The 25,257-nt window shown below is 48.8% G+C and overlaps 1 protein-coding gene across 13 annotated transcripts in view; it reads right to left on the bottom strand.

Annotated features, from left to right (window-relative positions):
- DCTN1 (dynactin subunit 1) overlaps positions 1-24,298 on the bottom strand; it is a 30,619-nt gene extending 6,321 nt beyond the window's left edge. For 2 of the 13 annotated variants that reach the window (XM_009442676.4, XM_054678545.2), the window contains exons 1-16: positions 24,006-24,135; positions 10,526-10,771; positions 10,174-10,252; positions 9,958-9,992; positions 5,452-5,472; positions 4,059-4,250; positions 3,501-3,698; positions 3,143-3,347; positions 2,988-3,066; positions 2,711-2,870; positions 2,490-2,594; positions 1,826-2,017; positions 1,624-1,740; positions 1,253-1,405; positions 496-656; positions 221-389 (exon numbers count right to left, since the gene is read on the bottom strand). In XM_009442676.4, coding sequence (XP_009440951.2) covers positions 221-389; positions 496-656; positions 1,253-1,405; positions 1,624-1,740; positions 1,826-2,017; positions 2,490-2,594; positions 2,711-2,870; positions 2,988-3,066; positions 3,143-3,347; positions 3,501-3,698; positions 4,059-4,250; positions 5,452-5,472; positions 9,958-9,992; positions 10,174-10,252; positions 10,526-10,753 — 2,094 coding nt within the window. In that variant the 5' untranslated portion in view covers positions 10,754-10,771; positions 24,006-24,135. Of the gene's footprint in view, positions 1-220; positions 390-495; positions 657-1,252; positions 1,406-1,623; positions 1,741-1,825; positions 2,018-2,489; positions 2,595-2,710; positions 2,871-2,987; positions 3,067-3,142; positions 3,348-3,500; positions 3,699-4,058; positions 4,251-5,451; positions 5,473-6,846; positions 7,003-9,267; positions 9,289-9,957; positions 9,993-10,173; positions 10,253-10,525; positions 10,772-12,540; positions 12,873-22,779; positions 22,926-24,005 lie in introns of those variants that run through there. The other 11 variants (XM_009442677.4, XM_515556.8, XM_009442674.4 and 8 more) reach the window with 10 other exon arrangements.
- Between the last annotated feature and the right edge of the window lie 959 nt (positions 24,299-25,257).

Below are 25,257 nucleotides of genomic sequence, written 5' to 3'. Positions count from 1 at the left end.
TTCCCAAACTGTAGTTTGAGCCCTGATCATCATGGGTCTCTGGAGGTACAAGAGAATCCAAAGCCCTCAAGGAGCTGCATCATATGGAGAGTTCATCTAAGAGCAAACCAGGCCTCAAGCAGCAAGCATGGGACATACAACCTTGAATATATTAGTAAGAGCCCCCATCAAGTGAAAGCTTCCCTGCCTCCTGCCCCAAGCCCAAATTCTTGCCCCACACCTGATAGTACTTGATGGCCTTGGTGAGAGGCTCCACATTGACAGTCTCATCCAGCTGATCCTTGTGCAGCAGTTCAATGAGGAAATCCAAGGAGCGCTCATGGGCACTCATCTCAGGGTAGAGGCTGCCCACTTTCTTATACACATCCACACTGCACTGAGAGAGGGCACTAGAGACCAGAGAAGGGCACTGTGAGGCTAGAGTCTGCCAGGCTATCTCAGTTCTGGCCAATCCTGGACCCCGACCCTGGGGTGAGGGAGTCAGGAGTCACTTACTGCTCATAGCGGTGTAGCGTGGCCTGCAGCAGGCTCAGCGAGTACACCAGTCCAGCAGCAAAGCTGAGTTGCTCCCCAGCAGCTCCTCGCAGCCCAGGCCGCTCTGAACAGTTCTCACTTAGTTCAAACTTCTCCTGGGCCTGCTTCCGGATCAGCTCTGCCTGTGGGAAAAAGCACCAAGAACCTGGGCCTCAGAGCAGAGGATGGAGAACAGAGACTCAGGAATATAGTACTCAGAGCTTAACTATGTGGGGAGCATGGACACACATGGGAGAGAAAGCAGAAATAGCTCTTACCTGGGTGGGGAATCTCGCATGGGGAAAGGGTAGTGATGTGATTACTGGAGGTTGTGAGGAGTCAGGATGTGAAAATGAAAGGGTAGTGGGACCGGTGGAATCAAGGTCTTTCCTGACTTAAAGCTGCCACTCCTGCTATCTCTCCACCTAGAATGCTATCCTGCCCATCATCCCCAAGGTTAACCCCTAGGCACCTCCTGGCCCTCAGACAATGTTATTCCCTCAGTCACACCCTGCTCACCTCTAAATCAAATCTCTAATTGTGCTCTCTCACAGAACCTATCTCTCCTTGAAAACACACCATTTGTAATATATATTAATCGGTGACTTTGCTGTGTTCCTCCACTACACCATAAACTCTTTGTGGGCAGAGACTCTGTTGTCTTCACTCAGCATCTTCAATGCCTGGTTCATGGCAAGTTCACTAGATTTCTGTGGAACATGTGATTGATTGGCCATACCTTGCAAATGAGACGAGGCATGAGCAACAGCACCAGAACGCAGTCATGGTCCCCACCTGGCCGAAGGAAGCTGTCAGGCATGAAGGCTGTCAGCAGGGACATGTGTCGATTGGCCTGGGCCACCTCCATCTGCCTCAATTCCATCTCAATTGCCTGTGAGGTGAACAGGGATGAGGACTCTTAGCCAGAGCTGAAAGAGCCCCAAAATTCCCATGCCTTGCTCCAGTTGATCCCTTGCTTCTAGGGCAAGCCCAGGCCAGAGTCTTCCAAACCACCACACAAAGCACCCCTTCCCCCAGGAATCTGAAGCCCAGAACCCCATACCAGTTCAACCCAGGCAGGGCTCCCTCAGACCCACACACTTTCCTGACCTTGGCATGGGCCTTAGTCTCAGCAAACTTGATTTTGAAGTCAAAGGTCTCTGGAGGTGGCTGCTGTTGCCTCTCCACAGATGCTTCCTGCTGGTTTGTCAGTTCCCGATTCACATCCTAGGAGGAGAGACAGTGAAGCACAGCTGGGTCATAAGGAAGCCCTGGGGTGATGGTGGGCAGAGAGCAAACAGTGGGCATGTACCTGTAGATGGGCGGTCAGCTGGCGGTACTTCTTGATGGTCTGCTGGTAGTCTGCAACCGTCTCCTGGGCTGCCTCCACACGCTTCTGGGCCTCACGAACCCGCGCGCCCGCCATGTCCAGCTGCTCCCGCAGCTCCAGTTCTGTCTCACGTGCATTCTCCTGCAGCTCATCGTTCATCTCATTCATCGCTTCCTAGGACACCACACCATAGTTGGGGCTAAAGAAAGGCAGGGTCGGCCAGTGGCGGTGGTTCACACCTGTAATCCCAGCACTTTGGGAGGTCAAAGCAGGCGGATCATGAGGTCGAGATCGAGATCATGCTGGCCAACATGGTGAAACCCCATCTCTACTAAAAATACAAAAATTAGCTGGGTATGGTGGCGCATGCCTGTAGTACCAGCTACTCGGGAGGCTGAGGCAGGAGAATCGCTTGAACCTGGGAGGCGGAGGTTGCAGTGAGCCGAGATTATTGCGCCACTGCGCTCCAGCCTGGCAACAGAGTGAGATTCCATCTCAGAAAAAAAAAAAAAAAAAAAGGCAGGGTCAGGGTAGCAAGCCCAGCCTGGGTCCCTCACCGCACACCCTGCTCAAAGGCCAAGGGTCACATGTCAATCTTTCTCTCAGCAGGTCCAAGTCAGATGTCAGGGGTCTGCTCTTCTCTTACCAAGTCTCCCACAGTCTCCCTCAACTCGCGCACTTTCTCTTCCAGATTCAGGTTCCGATCTGTCAGCATCTCCACCATCTCCTCAGCACCCAGAGCAGCATCCACCTGTGTTACGGGGAGGATAGGGAGAAGGGCTGCTGGAAGGTACCTAGAAAGAGGAGGCATCAACTGATAGGAGAGTCAGGTGGGGGATTCTGGGTGAGGGGCTGGGCTCCCCAGACCTGCTCCTTGAGCTCATCAATGGTGCTCTCTGCCTGGCTTAGCTCCTCCTGCAGACGCTCCCGCTGTTGCCTCACAACTTCCAGCTCTTGGTTCTTCTTTTCCATGAGCTTCTGGAGCTTCACATGCTCCTGCTTCTCTGAGGAAGAAAGATCCCGCATCCTGCAGGGATGTGAGGAAGACAGGAGGAAAGCACGTGTCAGAGTCTCTGGCGATGGGTGCTCTAACACATTTGGAGACACAAGAGTAAGCATCAGAGGCAAGCACTGAAGACCCTACCTCACCAGGGCATCCTTCAGGCGGGCATTCTGCTCCTCAAGCTGCTTGAGCTGATAACTGGATGCAGCGCCATCTGAGCCTGGAGAAGATCATTAACACTTTCAGGCATGGTTCTCACCTGACCGTTTGGCCCCCAGCAGCTGTGGGCCCCTTACCCTTCTCTTCAATCTCAGCCTTGAGGATCTCTAGGTCAGTAGTGAGCTCATCCACCCGCTCCTTCAGTGCCTCCACCTCCTGCTGCAGGGACTCAGCCCGCTCTTCAGCCATCTCCTTGTCCAAAGTGGCCATCTCAATGGCATCAGCAGTATCAGCCATCTCCTCCATATAGCGTTCCTTTGCCTCCAGCGCCTCCTTGGCTTCCTGAGGAAGAAGTGGAGGTGGGAGGGGGTACAAGCACAGAGATGCCCCAGGCCTTTCTCACAGTATGTTCCAGGCTCCAGCTCCAGTCTAGTTTCCAGCATGCTTCCTTAGGTCTCAGGCTGCCCCAGCCACCCCCTTCATCCAGAGTCAAACCTTTCTCGCCTCCTTGAGGCGCCGCTGCAGGTCGGCCTGCTGCTCCTGCATTTTGCTCTTCCATTCCTGCACCTGCTCCAGCTGGATTTTGTGTTTCTCCAGCTCTTTTAGCTTTGCTTTGTCTTCTGCCCGTTTCAGTCTCAGGGTCTCTAGTTTCTCCTCCAGGTCCCGCACCTGAGCCCTTAGTCCCTCCTCCTCCTGCAAAGGAGAGGCCTCACGGTCTGTGCACAGCCCACTCCTCCTCTCCACCAACACTGAGCTGGCGCAAAGAACACAAGAAAGTGTGCAAACATCACCCAGCCCCAGGGCGGCCAACAGTCAGTGGCATAAGAACATCTGAGAGGAAACCGTAGCACAGTATATATGGGGAAAGTATGGCATAAGGGCAAGAAAGGAAAGGGTGGCTCAGTCAGTAGCAAGATATCCATAGGCTATGTCCTCACCCTTTCTGATCCAAGTTCTAGGTCTTTGCCAACCCCAGGAAATTTTCAAGACACAGCGGATAGCCACAAGCCTCTGGGTGTCTTGATTCTCCTTTACCCCTACCCCAGGCCTTACCTTGGATGGGGAAGGAAGTGGGGGGACTGCTCCAGGAGAGGTGAGGACCGGCGTGGGGATGATGGGTGCTGCCAGCGGAGTCTGAGCCGGGGTGCTGGGCTCACTGCTGCTCAGCTCGCCTGCTGACGCTGAGCCAGAGGGGCCCAGGGAGCTACTGGCCCCAGCCACCCCAGTACTGGCTGGGCGGGTGGGCTATTCAGAGAGGGTAGAGGCAGACCAGAAAGAAAGCAGAGGATAGGGGTAGTAAGAGGAACAGAAACAGAATATGAGAATATGGCAAGGGAAGGAGACAGAAAAGGGAAAAAGCAGAAAGAGAGTATCAAAGCACAGTGAGAAAAGAAGAATGAAGGGGACAAGGAAAATGATACAGAGAGGCAGAGAGAGATAGTGACAAAGGACAGGGGGAGGATGGAGGCAGAGGAGAGAGGGAGGAAAAGATAAGAGAAAGACATAAGATTATAAGGCTCCTCGCTTGGCACTGACTCCACATTCCTCCTAGCTCTGGCACTACCCTTAAGAGCAGAATCCGTTATTCCCTAGAACCCCCATCTATGACCCACTTGTGATCATTCTAGCAACTCCATTATACTCTCAGTCCCATCCTTGCTCCAGGTCTATGCCCTCCACCCCTAGACGGAAAAAGTACAATGTAATTTCCACAGAAGGTTGGGCCAAAAGTGGGGGTGCCAGGCTCTCTACCCCTGCTAAGCCCTCTTTGGGAGTCAAGCTGAATCTCCCTCTCTCAGTCTATTTCAGGGGACCCTGCAGGTAAAAGGGCCAAGGTGAAAGTTGTACCCCTAGACTTCCCCTTGAGACAACTCTTCGTCATCTCCCCCGATTTGGCAACACTATCCATGCCCCTGTGGGGCAGGGGAGAAGGTGGGCAGAGGAGCTGACCTGAAGTTCAAGCCCTGGAGCAGACAGGCCTGCCAATGTGCTCAAAGTGCTGAGCCCCAAGGTCTCCCAGTGGGCTGACACTCAGAGATCATGTGCAATCCTCAGACATCCCCACCCAAGGCCTGTCACAGACACACTCACCTCCTTATCCCCTGACATTTTACATGGCCAAGTTCATCTTTCTTCCAATCCCTCCCATCAAAACTGGTCAAAATTCCCTTGTTCAAGAAAGCCTGCTTTGATTAACCACCACAACCCCATTCATTTCTCTTTTGCATTTAAGCTACTGGCTTAGACAACCTCCTAAAAGCCAAAAGCCATTTTCCCCAGGAGGTGCCTGCCAGCACTGAGAACCCACCCCCCCTTTCCTCTGAAGAGAACCCAGGATACATTATGACGAACTTTCACTTGCTCATACACGTGCCCTCATACATCCACATGCCTGAAACGTGTGTGTACACTCAGCAGTGGCTCACACAGGGGCCTGTTTTCTCACCTTAGGTCGCCGAGTTGTGGTCTGGACAGGCAACAGGAGCCAGAAGAGAAGTAGTCAGGAAAGAAAGGACAATGGCAGAAAGACAGAGAGCAAAAGGGACAGCAATGAGAGCAGAAGAAGTAACAGGAATGGGGCTACAGTTAGCCACCCTCCCCCCCATCCCATCCCCTTCTCCCTTCAGTGAATCACTGTATTCCTACTTCAGGAACCCAGAATTCCTGTTCCCCTTGGTTCCTGATCCCACTTTTGTCCAATCCTTGCAGGCCTCACCCCTTCAGACACCCCAGAAATCCCAGAAGTCCATCTCTAGGCTGAGCCATAGAACAAGGAAACAGCTAGTGAGAAGGTCCCAAGAGACCAGTCCTCCTGCGAACGATCTCTCCCACTCCAGTCCAGAGCCAGAGGCCCCGCCCAGCCACCACTCCCAAGGACTTTCCCAGGTCAGCCTCTTCCTTCAAGTGCTAGACTCTACACAGAACTCCCCAGAAACCCCATGTGACGAGAGTAATCTAAGCCCAGAAATGGGAGATCAGGTCCCTAGGGTAGAACAATGCTGCTGTCCTCCCTCCCGCCAACCCCCTTCCCCAGAACCAGATCCTGCAGCAGTCCCGATCACTAGGGAAGAGGGCTCAGGTGTCAGGACCATGAATATTGCATTAGCAGAAGCCCAGAGCTCAGCAAAGTAACCCCACCCAGCTGTAGGAAAGGAGGTGGGGGTGGGCAGCAGCACAGAGAAACTACAGACCCTTCAGGTTACTGCAAAATGGTAAGTGGACAATTAACTCCAATTTCCAAATAGTGTTCTTGCTACCCAGTATCTCACTGCTCTAGCCAAGACAAGATTTGGCTTGGGCCCTATTTCCAGCATACACTGAGGCCAATTCCCACCTCTCCTACCCTGGGCTAAGCTTCCATAGCTGTGGGTCAAAAACTATTCTAGGGTCCCCATCCCACCCTGGTAAAGTGCCCTGATACAAATCCTGGGGATTGGGGGATACTGGGAGAACAACCAAGAGGTATTCTAGCAAAGGTTGGGTGAGGCAGGCAGGCCTGCTAGAGGCACTGAGATACCTGGGCCTGCTTCCCTAGGTTCTACCACAGGAAACCCTCCCAGATCCGGTATGCGGTAGAGGCTGCCTGAAGCCCAAGCCTGTGAGGCCACTGGGTGTAAGGCCTGGAACACAGGCAGAGCCAAAAGCAGGCAAGGCAGTAAGCAAATGCCCAGGGTGTGGGGCATAGTGGTGACACACACCTCTCCCTAACCCACCTTCGTCCTCACCCGCCTCCCCGACCAGGTAGACAGATGAAGTCAATCAGCCCCCACCCCCACCCCAGCAGCCTGCTGCCACCATTGCCCTGGCAACCCAGCAGCAGGACGAGAGCAAGCAAGAGTACCTTTCGGGCTGTCGGTGCCTGTCTCATCATTGCAGAAAACCAAAGAAAGCAAGGAGAGGAAAGAGGAGGGACAGAGGAGGATAGACAAACACACGGAGGAAGGACAGACGAAGGAAGGGAGGGCAAGAGACCGAACAGAGGGAAAGGCGGCGGAGACAGGAGATTAGTGCATGAAATCCCAACAATGCAGTCTCAGCCTCCCGGTGCGGCAGCTTCCCAGCCTGCAAACGGCCGCCGCTCTGACACAGAGGCCCCCGCAGACGTGCAGCTGGATCGCCAGGCTCCGGCAGGCACCGGAGCGGTGCCTGGCCCAGTTCACCAGCTTAGGCTGATGGCAGCCTCAGTGGCCGCAGCACCAGCTCCACCTGACGTCATGCACCCACCCTCCTCTGCTCCATGGGGGTGGAGCCACTGCTCCTCAGTCACCTAGCAACCATCTAGGGCTTTGCTGGCTCCTCCTCCTCATGACAGTCATGCGCAGAGCTTGTCCTGCTTCTTTCTCCAAAGAACAGGTTTTGGCTCCTCTCTTCCCTCCCTTGCCCACCCCCAAGAGCGTGCTCCAAAAAACTGGGCCAGGGGCTATCCCAGAAATGGCATTCTATGGGGCCAGGGCATCACTGGGGAGGGACACATGGCCTCTCTGCTCCAGCAGTCTCTCTCATCATACTCACATTCTGCCGCCGCCACCCACCCACCCACAGCCCCATTAACTCCACTTCTGTCTCTTATACAACCTGGCAACACCCTTACAGTCTCTCATCTGGCACACACATCTAGAGTGCCCCTCCAGCAACAGGCTTCAGCTCTGGGGAGCACACACAGTGACTAAGAAACCCTGGGGAACACGCATCTGGGTAGCAGCAGCTCTAATGACTGTTGGGCTCCTCTCCAACCATCCCCTGGTTGTAGACAGGTTAAAGCCTGTCTCTAAAGGGTTTCCAAAAAGAACTAAGCACTTTGCAGAGACATCTGAGTTTTCTTCTGCCTTCCCCTTCAAAGCATATTCTTTTGCTCTGGAACCAGCTCCCTGATCCACATGGGTGAGAGCAGGGGCCCTCTGCTTTGAAAAATAACTACTGGAGAGGAAGACTGGGGTGCCCTGGGGTGGGGGCACTCAACTGTCTGATTGACACTTTCCAACGTGAGTGCAGAAGGGCAGCATGGGTGGCCTAGGCTGGGCTTTCTCACATTTCCCCAGGCAGCTGCCAAAGCCCCTGGATTTGGGCATTGCTCAGGCCCCAGCCCAGGGTCAGACCAGGCTGGGGCCAGAACTCCATAAATATCAGACCATAGTTTCATGCTCTTCTCTATTCAAGGCCTGAGGTGAAATGGAAGCCCCAACCAGGAGACAATAATCAAAGGACAAAGCCAAGTTTCTATGACTCTGAAATGGGCCCAGGATCCTTCACAGCATTATTTTCCTTATATCCCCATTCCCTACCAAAGCAAGTACCAGCATGTGGTCTCTACCATGGCAAGACTCCAAAGGACCCATCACCAACCAGGAGCTGGTTTCCTCCTGGAAAAGGAGATGTTTTCCTCTTCCCTCCCACAGCCCCAATCCAGCAGCTCTCCATGCAATGTCAGAATGGCCTGAGATAGGCTGACGACAAGGAAATCACAGAATTGTACATACAGCACAGTACATACAGGCCAGACAGGCACATGCAGGTCAAAAACAGCTTGGGCAGAGGCCCAAGGCAGGGGCTGGTTTGAGGAAGTGGTCATGGCAGTGATCTAAGAGTTTAAAGAGTCTATGGTGGGGAGGGGAGGGGAGGTGACATGATTGAGCCTCACTCCGATGATGGTTGATGAAAGGCTGCAAGGGGTAGGAGGTAGGCCTCAGGCACACCACCACAGGAAGGAGGAGACAGGGACAGACTGATGGGGCAGAGTTGTGGGGTGTAGGGATATTTATGGCCGTGCCCATCCACAGGCAGGCACATGAAGGCTCTTAGGTTTTCCAACTTGGGACTGTTCTTCCTAGGCTCTGTTCCCTGACCTCCCATCTTCCTGCAAAACCCCCTCACTTGGTACCTTCCTCAGCCCCATTCCCCCAGTCTATCCTTCCACAGTCGTCCAAGCTCGGGCTAAGTGAGAACACACTGTAACCCAGTAAATGATCTATTTCACACTGCTGCTATTTACAGTCAAATCTTATAGTTTTTGATTGGGGAATCTTTGACTTGGAGTCCTGGGGCAGAGAGAATCATCCCTAATGAGTGCTACCTGTGTATGGACACTGAGCCTGATGTTCTTGCACCCTTCAAAGGAACTCTGAAAGCCAAGGCCACCATTTCCTCTGGCCATCCCAGCCCAAGGTCACACACACATGCATGCAGCAGCCCAGGGACATGCAGGACAGCTGGGGAAGGGGCTCATGGCCCCCATCCACCCAGGCACAAATAGTAAACACACCACCTTCTTAGGCTTCAGTCCCCGCTGCATGAGGAGTAGGAAAGGGCAGAGTTAGAGAACAGATGTCCTGGGCATAGGTGTTAAGACCAACTCGGGCTTACACAGGTCAGACGCGGGTAGGGGGGAGTCAGGGTGAGATGAGTAGCCCCTCAAAGATCAGCTTCCAGGATGTTCACACCTTGGCCCAGAGAAGCTGCAGAGTCTGCAGCCCCACCTCACACACATCCTGCACAGAGTAGCAGAGAAGAACTAGGAAGCACCCTCTGCATCCAGCTTAAAACAGGAGGCAGAGGGCCCGGCTCCTTGCCATTCACTTGTGAATAGGAGATTGCTTCTTCCTCTATCTTCTACCTTAACCTTACCCTCAGACCCTTTAGATGTTGGCATCTTTGGGTACCACAAGGTAGGAAGTTGGCTACACTACTAGGGCCAGACCTGTCCTTCCTATCACCCTCAGCTCAATCTCATTTGACCCTGAACTTCTGGAGCCTATGAGTTTTTCCCTTCTACCATCTTCACTGTAACTCTAACACAGCAATTAATCCCCAGAAAGCCTCCTTCTTAGGGAAGTTGGAGAGACTAGAAGGCAACTCAGACTCACCTACTACTTCTACCTGCCTAGCACTGGGTATCCCTCCTCTTTCTCCTTCCCCTCCCTTTATTATTCCCCATTCCCACCCCCAAATCACTCACCAGTTTGCTAGTCTTTGCAGTTGTATCAGTTCCCTCTGTAGAAAGCAAACAGAAACAAAGTGTGTACTTGTATAGAGAGGTAGGGGGAGATATAATAAGGGAATATGGTGGTGATGGAAAAAAATCTTAGGATCTACTGTGGCCCCATGTTATGAGGAGAAGTCCTGGGGACTCCTCCTGGCTATGGGGAGGCAACTTTAAGTGGGTGGTTGTTACCTCTTTTGAGGACTTTTGAAGCAGAAGAATCAGGTGTCTCTGGGGAAGTAGTATCTGCTCCATCTTCAAATACCTGGATCTGAGGCCAGATTCAATATAGCCAGATCAATAGATTCAATATAGCCAGATCAAGGACGGCTGTAATATGGGCCCCTCCCCAGGCTCCAAGCAAACCAAGAGTACAGGGCAGCTTCCCTAAGGATGCATCTTCAATCTTCCCTCCCCCACTACCTTCCACTCTCCCAACCAGAGGCTTATGCCCATGCTCAGGAAAACGAAGTACCAACACATCAGCTGCACATGCGACAGACATGTGCACACATGCACAGACACAAAAGAAGGGCGTGAATACCTGGGACTGGCGCACAAAGATGCCATGCCCTTCATCACAAGTGAAGTACTTCCTGCCTTGAACAGTTCCATCATTTTTGCCCTTTGCTTCATCCAGAATCACGCCTACCCATTTGCCAGTGGCAAACAGTGTGGCTCCAACATAGGCCACAGTGCCTCGGTGGCCTTTTCCAATCACCTCTACACGGGAGCCCACCCGCAGAGGCCGGGCGCTTGCCTCCGCACTCATCCTGCTGCCGCTGGGCGTCTGAAAGACACAGGTAAACACAGACAGTTAGAGGCCTCAGATCAAAGGTGGCATTCTTATGTATAAGAAATGCCTCAGCCAAGATGCTGGACTGAAAAACAACCAGAGTCATTTTCTTAAACCCCATTTACAGAATTGGGTGGACCCCCAAATTCCCCTTTGAAAAAATGCCAGTGATATTCTAAGATTTCTCCAAATTCCTCTGGAATCTGCTAGAATTTTTAAGTTTATATTTTTTATAACAAATCAGAATTCATTGACCAGTCTGTGAATGTCACCACATGGCTGCTTTCTCAGGAGCACTGCCTCCTTAATTCTCTTCTCAGGAGGGGAAATAAGCTCAAGCAAATAACTCAGTTTAGACCAGGCTCCCCACAACCCAACGCCCTGACACAGGAGTCTGAGCTGGGAAGACAGGCAATTCAGTGGGTGATCCTACAGAATCCTGTTTCCCCTTCCACTGTCACTTGTCTCCTCTGTGTTTCAAATGGTTTTCTTAGGCCTCACCCTTTCAGAGGCACACAATTGTGCCTCCTTCCAGACCCTTAAGTCACCACCTCTCCTTCCTGATCTGACTCCTCCCACCCCCATCCACAAACCCACCATGAAACCCCAGATGCTTCACCACAGCCCATTCAACCATTCAACTCCCCTTCTACCTGGCCTGAGTCTTGTTTGGTCAACTCTCTATCCCCAAGCTCTGGAGATTATTCTCCATGCTATGTTGCTGTAAAAAGGAAAACACAGGCCAAGTAAATTGGGTGGATCTACCCCTCGCTCTGTCCCCAAGACTCTGCTCAGTGGTCCAAATGAATGGTTTATCACTCCACAGATGGGCAAGGCAAAACAACAGACTAAGACACTGTCCTTGGGCAGCTCTTAGCTTCTGGCACACCCATGATGACTGAACACAATAGAAAATTAGGTCCCAAATAGGCCCATGGTTTAGAAGAAAATCACACTTAGGTCATTTTTAGCAACAGCAACTCCATGAACCAGGGGCCTTGCAGCAAACAGATGAATGAGGCATGATGAAGTGATACCATCATCCTAAAGACTCTATGGGAGACCCTTCTGATACTCTCATTTATAATAGCTTCAGAAGGGAGCCCTGGCAGAGCCAGGGAAGAGCCAGGACACCTCCCAGCCTATCACTGCCTAATTCCCTTCCCCAAACAGCTCATCCAGGAAGGTGAGGATATAGTTCCCAGAGGCTCCAGGACCCCAAATCACACCTGGAACAGCAGGATGGCTCTCATGGACCTGACAATAAAAGGAATTGCCAGTGATATAAAAGGCTGAACCCTTTGAACCCAAAGTCAGAGACTCCCCCACTTTCCAACCCCAATAAGCCTCTCAGAACCAGGGGGCCACAACAGTAGCTACAGATTCAATCTCAGAAGAGAAAGCAAGCAAGTAACAAATAACAAAGCAGCTCTTAAGAAAGGCTTCACTGTAAGACCTCTCTGAGCCATCATCCCCATTCTGAGTCCCCAGGATAGTCTGGACCCCCTCAGGAGCCCCTGGTATGAGGGCCAATTAGAATCAGAGGTCAGGCCTTGCTACTCCCCATTTAGGGATCAACTCTGTAAAGGGAAGCCTGTCCAGCCTTACACCACCAGGACTTCGAGGGCTCCTTAGAAAACACAGTCTGAGTGCCCTCAGCTGAGCTCCAGCCTATCTCCCCAGCCCCCACAGCAATGATGTCCACAGGCAGCCAGGCCTTCCCCAGCAGCCCTCCAGGGCCATCCCAGATTAGGGCCACTTACCCGGCTGTACACGTGCCTCTTGCTCTGTGCCATGTTGCTCACCCGGCCTCTACGCCCTCCCCCAGCTGGCCAAAGACAGAGAGAAAAGGTAGAAACCTAGGCAGGAGGGTCAGGGCGCTGGGCCCTCATAGAGGGACACAGGAGTCGTCAGGAACAGCCCTCCCCAGTCCATGGGCCTCACTCGGTGGCCTACACGGGTAGGGGTGGGGGCAGTGATGGGGGCTGAGGAGCAAGTCCCCTCTGCTGCCTGAGGATTCCTGAACCCAGAGACACAGAATCCTGCTTGCCAGCTGATGAGTCTCACTCTGCGCTAGTGCTGCTCTAGACTTGTCAGGAACCGTGCTAGCCTCTGGGTCCTAGTGCCCCCCTGCTTCACCTGGGCCAGGAACTAAGGGCTGGGCATACGCCACAGACCCTCAGCACTCAACTCTTGAATACACTGTCCTAGGGCTGGAAGCAGTCTTGACACGTCCTCCTAGTCTGTACCCACTCACCATCACTGTTCCCCTCTCCCCCAGGATGTAAGGCCTCAGCAGGCCCATAAGCATCAAGTGACACTTCAAAGCGATCAGCTGCCTAGAGCCTCCACACAGCCAAAATAAGGGTCTCTCATCTACCTTTCTGGTGCTCTTCTCTCTCCCTCCCCTCTCTAAACTCTGGACTCAGGGTCCAAATTCATGTGATTAGGGCCTGGATTTCAATCTCACACTGAGCCAGAGGAGGCAGGCCCTGCCCAGTAGGCAGCAAGGGAAGGGCAGTAATGAAGGCAACTTCACACACATAGCAAAGCAAGCCAAGTACCCTAGCCCCCTCCCACAAGGCTGGCAAAGGTTGCCATAGTCACCCTTCACCCTTTATGGTTGTTATAAGGGGCCAGGTTGTAAAACACAAGAGTATCAGACTCAACTGGATTACTAAAGGCAGTAGTCAAAAGCAGAGAGCCCTTCTTTCTTCTTGTAGCACAAGGCCCACTCCACCTCAGTCATCTGCCCCTTGTACTCTTGGCCTTGCCTCCTAGCATCTCAGACCCAATGAAATGGTTTATTTTCTACGCTTTTGTATTTCACAAAAATTCTTCAGTAACCATGTATTACTTTTATAATTAGAATTGTTTAATTTAATGAGATTATGCATTCTAATGAGAGGTCTCCAAGGGACTATGTAACCATACTGCTTTCATTCACTGGCCCATCTATCATGGGCTAGGAACCAAAAGACCAGGGTCCCTGCCCCTACACAGCCAACAAGGTTGGCCTGGGGTCTGACCCATGGCTCCACTGAGTATGGTATGGATCTAGTTCCCTTGGGCCTAGGGACGCCTGTCTTTTCTGCACTGGGCTTACTTCAGTGGCAGAACAGTGACTTTACCCCGCTCTACCCTCTTAAGATAGGCCAGGTAGCCCAACAGGAGAATGACAGCCAACATTCAGAAATATGGCCCCCAAACACAATTCCATATCTTCAGTCCTGGCCAGACCCCCTAGGAAATAATCTCTCTCCTCCCTGCAAAATCTCCATGTCGCCCCCTCCTTTCCCTATTCACCATTACACAGGTGGGCAGGGCCAGGCACATCCTTGCAGCCTGGACCTCACATGTTCAGAGCACTTTACAGTCTATAGGACACCTTAAAAAAAGACATTTTATAGAACCATGGTTGAGTACTGGTTCTAGACTCAGGCTACTTTCCTGGCTTTATCACTTGGTAGCTACATAAACTTGGTCTAGTTACTTAACATCTCTATGCCTCAATTTCCTCATCTGTCATAGGGAAGTAACAAAGAACATATCTCAGAGAGGTATCGCGAGGATTAGCTGAGATAATCCATACAAAGCATCCAGGACACCGCCTGGTATTTAATAAGTGCTAAATAAAAGTTAGCTAAGAACAATGTCATCATATATAGACATTACAATAACCCCATTGAGAGGTTGGCCAGGGATGATGCTGACAAGGCAACTGAGTCTTTGAGAACCGAGCAACTTCCCTGAAGACACACAGACTGTGAGGAGTAGAGCCAAAACTGGAAACAACCTGACCCAGAGCCCTCTGTGCTTTCTACTACCCCTCACCATTACCACAGACATATCTAGGCTTCCAAGGCCCTGCTCTTCCTGTAGGCCACACTGCCTTAAAAAATTCAAAAGAGCTCAGATCTAAAAATAGCCTCACAACTCACTAACCACATAGGTATCAATAGTCCCCTAACTTCTTGGAATCTGTTTATTTTCCTATGAAATGAAAATAATATCTGCCATATCTACGTCAGTATCATGAGGTTCAAAAAAGCTAAAGCATATACAGGTACCTTGTAGGCCAGGTGTGGTGGCTCATGCCTGTAATCCCAACACTTTGAGAGGCTGAGGCCGGTGGCTCACTTGAGACCAGTTGTTCAAGACCAGCCTGGCTAACATGGTGAAACCCCATCTCTACTAAAAATACAAAAATGAGCTGGGTGTGGTGGCGCATGCCTATAATCCTAGCTACTTGAGAGACTATAGGCATGAGAATCGCTTGAAGCCGGGAGGTGAAGGTTGCAGTGAGCCAAGGTCGCACCACTGCACTCCAGCCAGGGCGACAGACTGAGACTCAAAAAAAAAAAAAAAAAGCACCTTGTAAAAAGTACAGAAATTATAGAAGTGCAAAGAATTACCTGACATGATACTAAATGGTATATACATCTACACAATAAATATAAGAAATTATAGACAGGAGAGAGGTGAACTAGAAAGAAAGGGAGTACCTAAGCATGCCTTGAATTATGGGTATTTTAAAAAATATGTGGAAAGGCCTACAAAGCCCTGTAAGTTGTGAACACAGTATGAACAGAGGCAGAAATAACTTTGCTTGACTAGCGAATGGTAAAGAACACTAGCTTAGCTGAAGTAACGAATTGTAGATGGTTATTCTATCAAACTATAAGCCTTTTGAAGCATAGCCCACACCTTTTCCTCTTTATGATCCAATAGCCAGTAAGTAGCTCATGGTCAAATATTTATTGAATAAACAAACACGTTAACATTGCAACGTACTGGGAGGTAACTGTGGGTAGGCAAGGAGTTTAACATCAGGCAGACAGAGAAGGACTTGATCCAATAATAACAGGAAGGCAGTCTTGTTCCTGAGCAGGAGACTGCATAGTGAAAACTATTTTAGGAAGATCAAACTGATGACACCTGCAGGATGGAGTGCAGGCAGGAGCAACCTGGCAAAGACAAGAATAACAGCAAGGAGGCTGCTGCAACATTTGACACAGGGTAAAGAAGGTTTGAATCAGGATCAGGAGGAGAAGAAAGAGGCCAATTCAGAGACAGTACCAAAAAAGCCCTGAGAAGGCCTTGTAATAGATCAAACATGAGGAAAGAGGCAGCAGGCCTACATGGGCTCTGGAGACAGACCTGAATATACCTTTGGTTCTCCTCTGAGCAAGATATTTAACTTCCTGAGTCCCGGTTACCTCAACTGCAAAAAGGAAGAAATAATGTTACCTCACAGGGACATTTTGAAGATTAAATAAGATTTAAGTAAAGCGTTTAGCACAATGTCTGTGTGCTCAACAAATGGTAGATATCATCTTCATTCATTATTTTAAGGGAATATCCACGATGACTTGCGCACAGTAGGAACTCAAATGCTGCAAGGATAAATGGATGGGTCAATGAATGCATGAATAAGTAAATGAATAAATAAACTCAGGAGTTTTCAAGCATGAGAAATGTAATAATTGAAACATTAACAGAACTGAAAAAAATGGGAGGAGAAACAACATGTTAGGAGAGAGAAAATGCGTCCTGTTCTTAGGGCCTTCTCTGGGGAAAACTTAATTGCATACACAAATACATGTACTTCACTATCTCCTTCAAAAATGAACCTGCGATGTAGCCAAAACAGATTCCATTCTCTCCATTCCACAGATGACAGAACTATGTCTCAGAAGTCAAATGACTTGCCCAAGTCTCATAGCCAAAAAATGGCAGAGGGGCACATCTGAATATCTCTACAGGCAGGTGCTCCTTCCACAGCATTACTGGGCCCAGGCCCATATCCCATAGGACAATCCTGGGTTAATGTTACCCCAGCCAGGGAGGAGACAGACACCTCTTGGATTTCTAATCCATTTTCCTCTCCAATGATATTAAATACCACTAAAATATCGAGAAAAATGAAAAGAGAGGAGGGGAAAAATCTATGTGTCTGATAAATAATAATCTCTGTGTCTGCCAATAGTCTTAGAGAAATTTCAGGAAATTATAGGAAAATAAGATTTTGGAGAATGAAAAAGGAGAAAGTGAGGAGGAAAAGCCTCTTTTCCACCTCTACCATTTCTCCCCTGTCTGAACCATTTCTACCTTGTTTTTACTGGCACCCCAGCATCCTTTGATACCTTGATCTCCTCTTGTCTCACCTTATCAAACCTTGATCCTGGGCTAACCCAACTGTCTGCTTTCCCTGCTTTCCCACTCCTAGAGGAGCTTGTCTGAAACCCAGGCAGTCTGATAGCAAGGGAAAACTATACATCTCTGAAAGCACTAGTAAGGAAGAGATAAACGTGGACCTAAGTCCTTCAGGAGTCAGAAAGGAAAAGGTCTGCTTACTGAGTGGTAAATGGAGGCTGGGAGACTGGAAGCTTGGAAAGCTGGATTCCAGATATTCACAGGACCCCAGAAGACAACGTACACAGAGCTTTTTGTTCCTAGGTCCTACTCAGTATCTGCCTTGCGGATTTCATAGATAAGGCCTACACACTCAACGGACTTCCTTCCCTTCTCCAGCTCCTCATTACCCTAAAAAACGTCTACAAACCCACTCCCACTCTGAATGCAGCTCTACTCCATCTCAAAATGTCCCCTTTCCCCAGAAATATCCAGTGACTTCCAGGCCCACCTCCAAGGGCCCAGACCTCTAAGAGTCAAGAAGAAAAGCTATGCTATATGCTTCACTTATCTTCAATATAGGAACTTCTGCAAGAAGGCAAGAGGCACTCAGCCCTGCACTCAAGAACCTCAATCCTCTCAGTGGTATCAGAAGTCCTACTTAGGCTGTTCGAAGTTCCTGCTGATTCCTCCCCCTGAATCAACCAGCAAGTTCCTGGCACTAGGACCCTGTAGACAGGGAACCCTGAGCCTGCGCTCTAAAGAGAGAGATGCACCATTTCACAACTTCAGCAAAAGCCAAAGCAGCCAACAAAGCCACAGCCCTATCGGCTGTACTGGGCTCTGCCTTTTGGGCAGCTCGCCGGCCACTCCCCAAAAGCAGAGCATTCCATCCTTTCTCTTTTTAAACCCACGTCATCATCTGATCATAATGGAAATCAATCTCCTCAAACCACCATGCAAAGGCGTATCCATGGCAACCTCAAAAGGAAGGACACAGAGATGATGCTTCAGTGGCTGCAGCAGGAAAAGGTAAGTCCGTTTCTCTTCCATCCATGCCATCCCATCACTCTCTCCTTTCACTCAAGTCAGGTATACAGCTTACCTACAAATTGTATCTGTCACACAAACTGAGAAAACACATAAGGTGAGTTAATAATCATTATGTTATTATATAAGGTTTTAGATCTGCCTGTCTCTCTGCCAAGAAAAAATTCTCCTTTTCTAGGTGATAGGAACAGGGACAAGGTCTCTCTTCTTATTCACCTCTCAGATGACACAATCTCAGCCCACAATACCTGACAAATCACTATCGGTCACTTGTCTTTCTAGTCAGGATGCTGGAAAAATCACTCAAGAATATCCGAGTTTCCCTATGTAGTTGTCAAAAGCTGACAGCAACAGTGATCCCACTGTCCTGCCCCCTCCATGCCACCATCATGCCCACAAACTGGCATGGTAAGATTCCCTCCTTAGCAACCCTAGACTCTAAGCTCTCAAGGTTCAGAAACCGGGATTAAATTTCTGTCTTCTCTGATGCCTCAGGAAAAGGAATCCATTTCTGCAGAGGTAAGAGATTCATCAAATACAAGTGCTACTAATCCTCTATGCCTCAATTTCCTCTTCTGGAAGAAAGGGATAATAACAATAACTTTCTAACAGGATTGTCATAAAAATCACATGAGAATGCCTGAAAAGCACTTAGAACAGTGCCTCGTATAAAGCACTCAATAAATGTCAGCCATTATTATTATGAGAAAGATGAAGGGGAGGCTTATAGTGTAGGATTTCAGTTCAGAGGGTACTCAACACTCTTGGAGCTTATTTCAGTTCCACTGTCTTCCTCTTTCCTCTTAACAGTTGTTTCAAGCTTCCTTTACATTTTCAAGTCCTTACTCCCACCCAAGCCAACACCAGCATTCCCACCTCTCAGCAGATAACCTTGCTGAAAAAGAAAACTGGCCCTATTAGGTAAGAATTTCTTTGCAAATTTAGATATATCTGCATGCATATGTCATTATCTCTTTCTTCCTAAATTCCTTCCTTTCTTCCAACATTCCTCTTTAAAGAAAATGGTATCCCCTTCTTTTCAGGGCCCACCCCTTCCCCTCTCCTCTGAGGACTTGATTTAGCAATCGTCTTTTCTCTTGTGTCTTCATTGCACCCTGTCTACTGGATCTTACATGGCATCAGAAAACCCATAAACAAGACTCTTCCATTTCTAGGAAAAACAAGTCCCTGCTACCTCTTCCACAAGCTGCCACCATTCTGTATTCTTCCTTTCTCTGCTGAACTCCTCAAAGTGAGTACACATTCTCTATCTTCACTTCCCATCTACTTCTCGATCCATTGCTATCTGGCTCCATCCCTACCACTCCACTGAAGCTGCTCACACTTTAAAAGAGCCCTGGTGACCCCAATGTTCTATACAACCTCAAGGTACATTTCCCAAGCTCATCCTAACTTGATCCCCCTGTAGCAACTGAGATTGTCAATCCTTTTCCTGGAATTTTCTCCTTTCCTAGCTTCCTGGGCAACATTCTCTCCTACCCTTGCACGTCAATCCTTCTCATCTCCTCTGTCATTATTTTCAGCCTTCTATAAGCGTGGCTGGGAGACCTCAACCATTCCCACAACTTCAGCTACCACTCATACTTACTGCCCCTAGACAGAAACTCTTCTGAACTTCAGACTCATATCTCACTGTCTGCTAACTGCCACAGAGCCCTCAAGTTCAATATGACCCAAAACACACTTGGTATCTCCCCCACCAAAAACAAACAAACAAAAAAAAGTTCTTCTTCTATATTCTCTCTTTGCTATTGGCACCACCATCCACTCAAAATAGAAAACTGAGTCATCCGCAACAACTCCCTCTCTTGTTCTCAACAACCAATTTAGTCATTATGTCTGGTTAATTCTGTTTCTCCAGTCTCTCTCAGATTCATCCTGTCCTCTCTATCCCCACTGACCTAATCCTTAGCTCAGCCCTAAACCATGTCTATGATATTACAAGAGTCTCCCAATGTCCCCGAACCAGGTTCTCCCCCTTCAGTCTATTTCCACATTTAGCTTCCCAAAATACAATCATGTCATCTTCCTGCCTAAAAGTCTCCAGTGGCTTCTCTGCCCACAAAATGAAATCTTTTTAGCACTGCACTACAGGCCATTAACAACCTGGCCTTGACCAAGCACAGTGGCTACACCTGTAATCCTAGCACTCTGAGAGCCCAAGGCAGGCAGATCACTTGAGGCCAGGAGTTTGAGATCAGCCTGGCCAACATGGTGAAAGCCTGTCTCTACTAAAAATACAAAAATTAGCTGGGTGTGGTGGTGGTGCATGCCTATAGTCCCAGTTACTCAGGAGGCTAAGTAGTCCCACCTGTAGTAGCTATAGTCCCAACTACTCAGGAGGTTGCAGTGAGCCAAAATCTCACCACCACACTCTAGCCTGGTTGACAGAGCAAGACTGTATCTCAAAAACAAAACAAAACAAAACAAAAAACTGGCCTCAAACTGGCACAGCAGCCTGCAGACCCACCTATACTCAGGAGGCTGAGGGGGATCACTTGAGGCCAGGAGTTCAAGGCTGTAGTGCGTGATGATCTTGTCTGTGAATAGCCACTGCACTCCAGCCTGGGCAGCATAGTGATACCCCATCTCTAAACAACAAAACAAAATAAAACAACGTGGCTTCATTATGAATCCGGTCGCATCAATCACCAAAGTTCTCTTTTATTCCAGCCACTTGGATCTATCTGCCTTTCCCTTTATGCATCTGCAAATGTTACAAATGTCACCAGGACAATTCTTCCTCCTCATCCTTCAAGGCTCAGCCCAATTCTCACCTCTTTCCTAAAGACTCTCCCGGCTTCTCCATGTGGAGCTAATCATTCCCTCCTCTGCGCTCACAGAGCACTTGAGACATGTCTCCATTTCAATACCACATTCTATTTAAAATATCATCTCTTACTCTACTATGAATTCCTCCAGGACAGAGGATTGTATCCAACTCAGTATCTAAGCACTCGACGTAGGGCTTTGCAAAGAGAAGGTATACAATGTTGAATAGATGCCTGTACCAACATCACACTCAGGATATAAACTGGCTCTGACAGCTTTCCCTGAGAGTAGCTCACTCTTGAAGACCACCACCATTGGGAAAATCACCACTTGTGTGCACATATTTACGCACACACACATCTCTCCCCCAACCCTCAGTAAACATGGCTCTTTCCACTCCAGATAGAAGCCTAAGAAACTAAAAGTGCAGGAACAGCCCTAGGTCCTATGGAATTTGGTAGTGACACTAAATCTCAATCCTGTATACTTTCAGGGTAAAAGAACCACAGAGACAGCTCTAGGTGAGGTGCAAATCTCCTGGGAAACAGCATTAGGAAGGATTTGGGGCAGCAAGGGCCCATGCTCTGCTGTAGTGAAGCCCTTGGGGAGGCCAGACTAAATAGCTAACCTGTCCCTTGATCACATTCAACTAACATCAGCCTGAATCTCAAAAGGAAAATGATACAAAGCCAAAGTCAGAGTCTCCAGGATGGCAAGGACCTTAATATAGATATGAATCTGGCAATATTCCAGCTCTTACCTCTTCAGGGGACACTGAGGACCGAGTTCCTATTTTCCTTGGTATGGGACAGATAGCCCAAGTGCCCCCAGTATCACCTAGTAGCTGTAGACAGGCCAAGCAACCTGGGAATCATCTATAATCCCTTTCAACCTATAACTCCAAGCAGCTGCTAGCAATGATAGAGCTGGCAGAGTAAAACCTAGAGTGGCAGTTGTCAATGGTATTATGATTCACCCAACTACTTTGACTCCTCCCTAACAACTTCTTCTCTTTGTACCCTCATGGTCAGTCAGGCCCCACTTATCAATTCGTCCTTAGTACTGCCTCCTGCATCTTTCCTTTCTCCTCCATTATCACTATCACTACTTCAGTCTGCCATGTAATAGCTTTGAAAATTAAGGCAAATCATTTACCCTCTTTGGTGCATCATCTACAAAACAGCATAACAGCTGCTCTGCCTACCTCGTAGGAATAGTAGATCAAATGAAATCATGCCTGTGAAAAGTTCTGTAAAGTGTCATACATAAATATAAGGCATTATTATTATCAACCTAAATTGTCTAATATTGCTATGTGAAGCCTATCCAGCTCCGTCTCCCCCTCCTTCCCTAGTTCCAACCACCTTATACATCACAGTAAAGCACATACATCTGCTAAAATACTGCTTTGTCCCTACACCCATCTGCCCGACATCTTTCACTGATAATCTCATTTCTTACTATAATCAAACAATCCTGGATTCAACAGATGCAGTCCCATCTCTGCACCACTGTCAACTGCTTAAGATACTTTTCTAGTCTTGCAAGCCACACCCATCCTTCAAAGTCCAGCCAAAGCCCCACTACACTCCACACAGAACAAAGACAAATTTAAGAAAGGGATTTCTTAAACATAATGGAAGAATTAAATACAATTCCGCTTAGAAAAATCATAGTAGGCACAGCTGTCATCTAATACTTGGAGTCAACATTTTAGGAAGACGGGTAACACTTCTTTCCTGTTTGATTGTTAAGAGATAATCTAGGACCAACAGCATGGAAGTTGCAGAGATGTATTTCAGCAACATGAAGAACTTCCTTCTTGAGCTATTCCAAGAATAAAATGGGATGCCCTATATGTAGATAATTGCCCATTATTTTAACTGTTCAAGCCAAGCTGCAAAATTTGCCAAATTGGCAAGAATATTTTAGATAGAATTCAACACTACAGGGATAACTCGACTAGACTCACAGAATTTTAAATCTGAAAGAAATATTTGAGATCTTGTAGTCCAGACTCCTACCTTATAGGCCTGGACAGATAAAGTGACTCTCTCAAGGCAGCACATCTGTTCTGGAAAACATGGTCTCTAACTTTCAATCCAGTGATCTATACTTTTGCTACTCAGATTGTGTTCCATGGGCCAGCAGCATTAGCATCACCTGGGAACTTGTTAGAAATGCAGAACCAATCAGAATCTGTACTGTAACGAGATCGCATTACATGTGCACGCCATTAAAACTCAAAACGCACTGACCCATACTGCCCCTTCTAAATCCTGAATTTCTAATTCTGGAACTCCAATTCCCAAAAGGTTCCACATGTTAGCCAGAGGCATCACCCAAGAATAACAGTATATCCTAGTAAAATTTTCAAAATTCTACATACCATACCCCCAGTTGGAGATTCATGGTAAATATTATTAGCATATTAAAGGCTCTGCAATATTCTGTAGTAAAGTTTAACCACGAATTTTCGAACAGCTTTTGAAAACAAAATGCCTTTTTTAAAAAGAAAGTTATCATTATCTCTTTTAACATCTCATAGCTTAGGCTTTGGCAGTACATTAAGTAAAGGATGTCAATCTCTACCTCCTAGCTCTTCGCCTCTCGGTACCTTAAGTATACCTGAGTAGCCAGTGGTCAACATGGGTTTGCTGCTCTCCTCACTGCAATAAATGACGGTAAGTTTTCAAATCCCTGCCTCTAAAACAGCAGAGATCCTTATCTGTGTGATTTAGCTGTGGTTCTGTCTAAAGACAAGGGATGCGCAAGATGACCTCAAGGATCATCTTGCCAGCTAAGGCGGACCCCAGGAGTAGGATCACACACACAAGTCATATCCAGACTCCCATGCTGTGAGTCCTTTACGATTTTTCTCCCCGTTTGACACGAATTTCTCAACCATGTGCCCACAGGAAACCTGTAGCTCAGTATGGATTCAGGGGCGCCTCAGACGCTCGCAGGAACGGAGGGGAGACCCTTGCAGTTCTGGAGGAACTCTAAGGCGCAGTCACTCTGATCCCAGGAGAACACTGCTAGGCTGAAGAGCTGAGGTGGGTCAGACCGGCCTCGGGGCAAACGCTCAGGCGGAGCCCCCGGACCCTGGCAAGCGCCCACCCCTGCTCCAGCCCATCCCTGCCAGTCCCCGCCCCGCACACCGGGCTCGGTCCCCAGCCCACCGCCGGCAACCTCACGAACACGTAGGGGGCCGGCGGAGCAGACGGTTGGCAGAGTCGCGCCTCCGTACCTGCACTGTCAGGGGCTCCGCGCCCAGCTCCGACCCCACCGACGACCGACGCCCAAGACCCTGCGGGCCGGCCCCGCCCTCCCCGCCCTCGTGGGCTGCCCGACTCGCCGCCAGACCCTTCCAGGACCGCCCAGAACCCTTCGGCCCAGAGGCCCAGAGGCGTTCTAGGTCGAGTGAACCCTCTTTTCCCACAGTCCAGCCCTGACTGAAAACTGCGCACCGACCGCAGCCGGGATTACATCAATCAGGCACAAAGCTGGACACCTGGGACAGGATAAGCGCACGCGCACTGTGCCTGGGAAGCCGATTAGGACCATAAGAAATCGGCGTGTCGTGGCGAGCGCCCTCTTTCGGCGGAGGGGAGAAAGCGCAGAAGGGCTGGAGGACTCATTTGCAAGTGTTAAACTGCTAATTAAAACAATAGCGATAAACCATATCTCCTCCATTAGCCTGGGGGAGAAAATTAAATGTTGCTGCTACTCAGTGTTACCTGTCATATGGGGATACAGGCATTCTCATGCGCTTATGATGGGAATGTAAAATACAAATTTACATAATGGCATTTTAAAATTTTAGACATAGGTTCAAATTCTTTTTTTTCTTTTTTTAAGACAAGGTCTCGCTCTGTTGTCTAGACTGGAGTGCGGTAGCACGCACAATCATGGCTCATTGCGGCCTTGACTTCTCAGGCTCAGGCCATCCTCCCACCTCTCAGCCTCCGTAGTAGCTGGGTCTGCAGGCGCGCACCACCATGCCCTTTTAATTTCCGTTTTTTTTTTTTTGTTTTTTTTTTTTGTAAAGACGGGGTTTCACAATGTTGCCCAGGCTGGTCTCGAACCCCTGGGCTCAAGCGATCCAATCGCTTCGGCCTCCCAAAGTGCTGGAATTACAGACATGAGCCACCGCACCCGCCTGGGTTCAAATTCTAACTGCAATTTACTAGCCGTGTGAAATCTAGAGTTAGTTATTTACCTTACCCTCTCTGTGCCTCTGTTTTCTTATTTGTTAAAGTGAGAATGTTAATGATGGTACCTATCTCATTATGTTGTTAGAAGGATTAAGTTAATCCATGTAAAGAGCTGGAAATATAACTATTGTAATGTTATATTTATTTCAGTTAATCTCAGATTTAAAACAAACTGAAAAATTCATAAAGTTGCTGTAAGGGGCAGTAAGCAGTAGAAGGGATGCATTGAGTATCCCCTTTATTACTCCCCCCTTTTCCCTATTTCACCTTCTAAATATTTATAAT

The sequence above is a fragment of the Pan troglodytes genome, chromosome 12 (genome assembly GCF_028858775.2).
Source record: "Pan troglodytes isolate AG18354 chromosome 12, NHGRI_mPanTro3-v2.0_pri, whole genome shotgun sequence".
NCBI lineage: Eukaryota > Metazoa > Chordata > Mammalia > Primates > Hominidae > Pan > Pan troglodytes.
Note: the sequence above shows the minus strand (reverse complement) of the source record. Positions and strands in the feature narration are given on the sequence as shown.